Genomic DNA, 5,685 nt, shown 5'->3' on the forward strand with positions numbered 1-5,685 from the left:
ATTTTTCATAAACCTGATCACTGGAATGTGAATGTTTTTGCTAATATTTTTGGCGTTATTAAAATTTTGAAATTTTATTATTGTGTGTTATTTTCCACGTTTTATTTATATCGTTGTTTGCTGGATTGTGCTGTTGGTGTGAGGTTCCAACGTATAAATGTGATCTGTAACCCACTCCTCTGCTGTGATGCTCCGGCGTTGCAAAGTACAAATAAATAAAGAAATAAATAATCACTCTGAACAACCCTATTGTTGCCGAAGTTTATAGAGGCGGCTTATTATAAACAGCTGCCATATACTCACAGTGAAACACCCCCCCAAGTATCGACAAACTAACGTAAAAGTGACGTATTTCGTTACATTTGCAAAATGATATCGGAGCTCTGTAACGGGTTAGCCTCTTTCCAAGCTAACGAGCAACGCTATTTTGGTACTATTTTCAGTAAAAAAACACCTCCCTCCACGACTAGCCCGGATCCCAAATCTCGGCTTTAACATTCCAGTTGATGACATCAAAGGTTGAACCAAAGTCAGAGCGGTTGGTCTCTAGGAGGAGAAGCTGCAGTCAGCACTAGACTAAAGAAAAATGTAGGAGTGGGCGGTACTTAAGCCATGGAGAACGTTTACAGTTTAATGGCGGACGCATCCTCCGCAGTTGGTTTGCAAGTGCGCGTCTTCTTGCATTGTCGCCTGGTGAGAGGCGGGCGCAGAGTTGGATGCGCTTTCAGAAGATCAACACTGTTGTCACCTCCTCGCAGATTTATTGCAAACGCTCTCGTACATCACGTGACCCCATTTGAGCAGTTGAAAACAATCTGAAATCTAGGCACACTACGTTAAACACCATGGACGAATTCCTTGAAGAGGTAGGCCTCACGGTCACATCAGAAGACATCCAGTAATGGGCTATAGGCACATTCCTAGTCAAGCTGAGGTTGAAAACTTGTTTACCCTGGGAGAACGAGCGATGCAACGGGTACCCAGAATCAGAGTAGTCGCCCTATTCACCGAGACGACAAATGCAAGTCGTGGAAGAGTTCCCTCCACCTGAGTCAAGCCCTGGCAACCAAGAGATGAGGGACCGTGGAGAAAGTCACCCTAATTTAGTCAACGTCGTTTTACTGACTAAACGCGGTTTCGAAATAGTGAATATAGTGGATAAACGTTGTAGACTTCTAGTATAATAGTTATTGAGAGTGGCTAATAATACTTTCGAGCATCATTATTTTAAAAGAGCCCTGGAAGGTGCATTAATACGGTTCGTGCAGGTGAGTTATACCAGTAGGGGCAGATAATGTGTGGGACTGATAGTCACGGTAAGTTGAATAATGAACTAAATTTTGCGATTAAATTTTAATTCGTAAGAAATATAGGCCTCCAATAAAAACTTGCTAAGCCTCGCCGAAAGCAATAAAATAATTAGGCTTCAAGCGCTGGTTGCATCAAAGTTACTCGACGTGAAACATCCGCAAGGATGGTAGAGCGAAATTGCAGATGATAATTTTGTCACCCATGTTTTCAGCCCGCCAGCCTGTTGCACGAGTAATACCTTCAGAACATCGCCGCGCTTCCGACGTGCTTCAAGTGTTTCTAAAGTTTACAATTTTAGTTATTATAATGCTAGGCAACATCACGCACACATTGCCCGAGTTATGCGTCCGAAAGGAACGGAGAAATGGTTGTAACGTTTTCTTGTTCTCAGTCACTCCAAACACCTGCTACAGTATATCTGGGAACAACGTAATACTATTATTGTCAGATCCATAACAGTGCAGCTCTTTCTAGTGGCACCTTTCGTTACTTTAAATATGAGCGACACAAACCCCCCAAATGCTCTTGTGGTTCGCCGAGTTCAAGGACATCCTACTTTGCATCAGACGCTACAAGTTATCAAAAAAGTGTGGCTGGGGCAACGAAACACTTGCTAATAATTCGAGTATTCAGGATGGATTAAGGTTACGCCGCATCAGGGTTTCAAACTAAACTTTTGCACCATTGATCTTTCAGAAACCTCCCAAAGCGTTGTTTGTTTGTTTGATGTTTTTTTGTTTTTGTTTTTGTTTTTTCCGTATTCCAAGCATTGATGCGCGAATCTACAACGACAACTCGATGGCGCATTGACCCTTTCGAATGGACTACATCAGCATATTTTCGAGCGTATTTGATTAGAGAAAGATAAAATATCAGACGCTCTGAAAATATCAACGAAAAATCGTTTTAGGCTTGATATTTCGCTAGAGCGAAGCAAACGGATTGCTGGCCTCTTATTGTTTTCCTCTCTTTTGTGCAAACTGTTTAAAGTGCTCCAGTGTGCATTGTAATCCATGTCGTAGCCCTAGTTTAGGTTGGTCTCTTAAAGCTACTCATGGTTCTCTCGAAGTAAAAACTATGACACAAGAATTCACCCTCAAGCATTCAATTATAAATGTTTTGCAGTCGATTAAATTTGTTTACCATAAAACATTATAAATAAGAACTCTAGGCCTATTACAATTATGAGCTTAACATTTGATCTACATTTAATTTCTATCTAATGTTGTCCGATACATCACTTTACCTGTTCCTATTGCATGTGGGAATGGTGCATCTGGGAATGTTTTTTCGTTAAAAGGTAACTGCAAAAAAAAAACTTTTTTTTTTAACAGCCTAATTTAGACAAGCATGTCAAAAAATATTTTTTCCGCGAGAAAATTTTTTGAGCAATATTTATTGCGTGAGACGAATTTTAGTTTGCGGCTGTTTCGTCCGTTTTAAATCGCGCGCCACGAAGTTGGTGTTCCGTGACGTTTAGCCCCAATCGGCTGCTATACTTCTCATTGGCTAAGAATTTGATTGGCAGCTTAGATCATGGTTGTTAAACCTTTGTGATATGTTGTAATTTCCTTTTGAGGGGCATATTTTTGCGTTTAAAGAATAACCTATGTAATCAGAGGTATTATTTTTTGCAAACGTTTACAAGACGGGCACTTCCGCTTGGATTCATATCATAACAAACAAAAACTTCGCCATTCTTTCATGGCCGCCGAAGCCCCTGTTCCCGCCTGTCTCGCTATCTCGACTAGTCGTTTCGCCTAAGTGATCAGTGTTTCATGTTGACCCAGGTGCTTGAGTGAGACTTCCTGAAGTGAAGTAGTGTGTGTTTAGCAGCTGTAGCCAGTGTTAGTGATGGGAAGCGACACGGGGTTTTTGGCTTTCATAGCCCGGTTTGTAACTTTGGTTTTCCTCCTTGCTTTCTTCGCATGTTTTTTTTTTTTTTTTTTTTTTCTTGCTTGCGTTTTCAAATGCTGACTTTTGGAGTTGTCAGCTCCTGTAAAGTGCTGGGAGATGAGTGATTGCGACAGCGAGTCTTCCAGCAGCCATGTCGCCCTGAAAGATCATAAGCTAAATGCTATTTGGCTGCAGGCAATCCGGCGTTCGTGCAGCGACAAACGTGTCCAGGTATGTTCTCGTCATTTCGCTCCGGAGGCCTTCGAGGTTCCCATCGGGTGCACCGAACGTCCGCGACTAAGACACAGCTGTTACGTAAAAGACCTGACAAAGCCAGGTTATTACGCTACAGCTGTCTGGAGAAGCCTTCGGACGTTTAAATTCTGTTTTAGACGTCAGAATTTTTTTTCTCGGCTTCCGAACCATTTTACGTGGTTATCGTCAATCTTGGCTTGCGATTACGCCTTTCTAGATCATCTTATTTGTTTTGCTGGAGAGACGCAAACGACGGGCATAACAAAATCATTTGCATACTTGTGAAACACGGAGTCCGCACCGTCCTGGCTTCCCAGTATTTTAGCAGCTTTAGGGCAGTTTGTACCTGTTAGAAGATATGCCTACTGAAACTGCAACTTGGGGCAGTGCCAGAGAGCAAAGAGACCAAGTTCGGAAAGCTTGATCGCCCTCTCCAATTTCTGAACTCTCAGGTGATTGCACCATAATAAATGCACCAACGCCTCTTCGCAAAATAAAGAAAAAGCACTGCGTTCACTACGTAAAAAATGGTCTCAGTTCATGCATCTGTGGGCAGGTAGGAAATCTTGCCTAAATTTATTCACACCGCATGTTGAGTGCTACAAACTCGCACGAGATCTACAGGAACATATCGGTGGTGACTTAAGTTTCCCTGAAATTCTGTGTAACCCGTCGTTTGCAGGACCGAATCATCTACTCGAGCGGTGTGCGTCATCGTGCAAACACGTCGCTGTGCAAACGCAGCCTAACAACCCGAAGCATAAAAACGGCAAATTTAGGACAACAATCCGGAGTCCATTGTACAATGAAAACGACGTAATTTTGTTGAAAACACCCCGCAGCATTTTACTCACGGTATGCGTCGACAATCTTTCATATTTTGAAACGAAACGAAGAAAGATTTACTTTTAAAAAAGCTCGCAGCCACAGCTCGCGGCGTCCTATCGGACCAGCTGGACCGGATCAGCTGACGACGACCGGGTCTGAACCAGTTGAACGTCAGCTCCACAACAACCAATTTGCGCTCCGTGTTAGTGGTTTCTACTTCCAAGCCCCGCACCACACACCACGAACGTTTCAGTTTTTTGTCGCATCGCCGTGTTGCACCAAACACAACAAGATCGCCGAAGTCAACACAGCGCTGTCGTGAACATTGGCTTCTGGTTGCGCACGCGTGGACCCTGTGACTCCTTTCGCTTTCAAAGCACACACGACAATCACGAATGATACTTTCCGTCTTCCGGGAACATCACAGGGGCACTTCTCATGTCACGTCTTCCCTACATGTGCTCGCGAACTGCGGAGGTTTCTCGCGTCCCGTCAACCAGAACAGTACCGGCATCATGTTGAACGTACGTTGTTCCAAGATTTTCACCGACCAAACAAATAGAACGAAAGAAAAGTGGCCCAAGCTTCCAGCGTACACCGACAGCATCACCCCCCCCCCCCCCCCCCCCCCCCCGATCCGCGGGCGGAAGTCAAGACGCTGCGTACTCCCTAGCCAAGTCAATCCAAGAGAAAATCTAAGACTGAGGGGCGGGGCGTACTTCTCCGCGCGGGTCGAAAGAGCGAAAGCTTTAAATATAGAGAGGTTCTGACTCCGACTAAATTACGTCCTGTGGTGTAAATATTGCTAAAAAAAAAATTTTCTGTTTTCGCGGAAGATTTGTTTTGTGACATGGTTGTCCCAATTCGGCTGTTTAAAAAAAAAAAACACTTTTTTTCTTTGCAGTTACCCTGGCTGGGGCCATGATTAAGTTTTCTTTGTAATGATTACGAGCGAATATCAACGGTATCACAAAAAGTGGGATAAGTATACATTTATTTGGATCCGTATTTTATTGTGATTTTAATGTATTCCTTGAGCTGTATGTTCAGTTTGTTTGGTATGTTACCTAATGCGTCTTTGTAAAAGATTTCAGCGTATCTTATTTCGATTTATTCGTTATTTAATATTGATCAAACTTGTATTTCAATGTTCATTTTTTTAAAGTAATATATATATTATTGTTTTTGAACATCAACGTAAGAAACAGCATTCAAAACTTTTTTTTTTCGAAATTCTCAAGGCTTTTTATGACCCCTCTTTCTTATGAATTTATATGTACATGTGACGTCACTGCCTACTGCGTGAAGGTAACTGCCAGGTTTGTTTGTTTTCAGTTAAGCCCGCGTGGCCATGTGTCAAAAAGCAAAGTGAGATAAAAAGAATCAAAACTTCCG

The 5,685-nt window shown here is 42.7% G+C and overlaps 1 protein-coding gene across 1 annotated transcript in view; it reads right to left on the reverse strand.

Moving 5' to 3' along the window:
• Positions 1–5,283: 5,283 nt before the first annotated feature.
• The window catches only part of LOC120838519 (chorion peroxidase-like), a 65,269-nt gene continuing 64,867 nt past the window's right edge, over positions 5,284–5,685 (reverse strand). The window contains exon 9 of the mRNA XM_042286986.1: positions 5,284–5,389. Within this exon, the coding sequence (XP_042142920.1) occupies positions 5,284–5,389 (106 nt within the window). The remainder of the gene's footprint in view (positions 5,390–5,685) is intronic.

The sequence above is a fragment of the Ixodes scapularis genome, unplaced genomic scaffold (assembly GCF_016920785.2).
Source record: "Ixodes scapularis isolate PalLabHiFi unplaced genomic scaffold, ASM1692078v2 PGA_scaffold8__174_contigs__length_109621045, whole genome shotgun sequence".
NCBI classification, from domain to species: Eukaryota; Metazoa; Arthropoda; class Arachnida; order Ixodida; family Ixodidae; genus Ixodes; species Ixodes scapularis.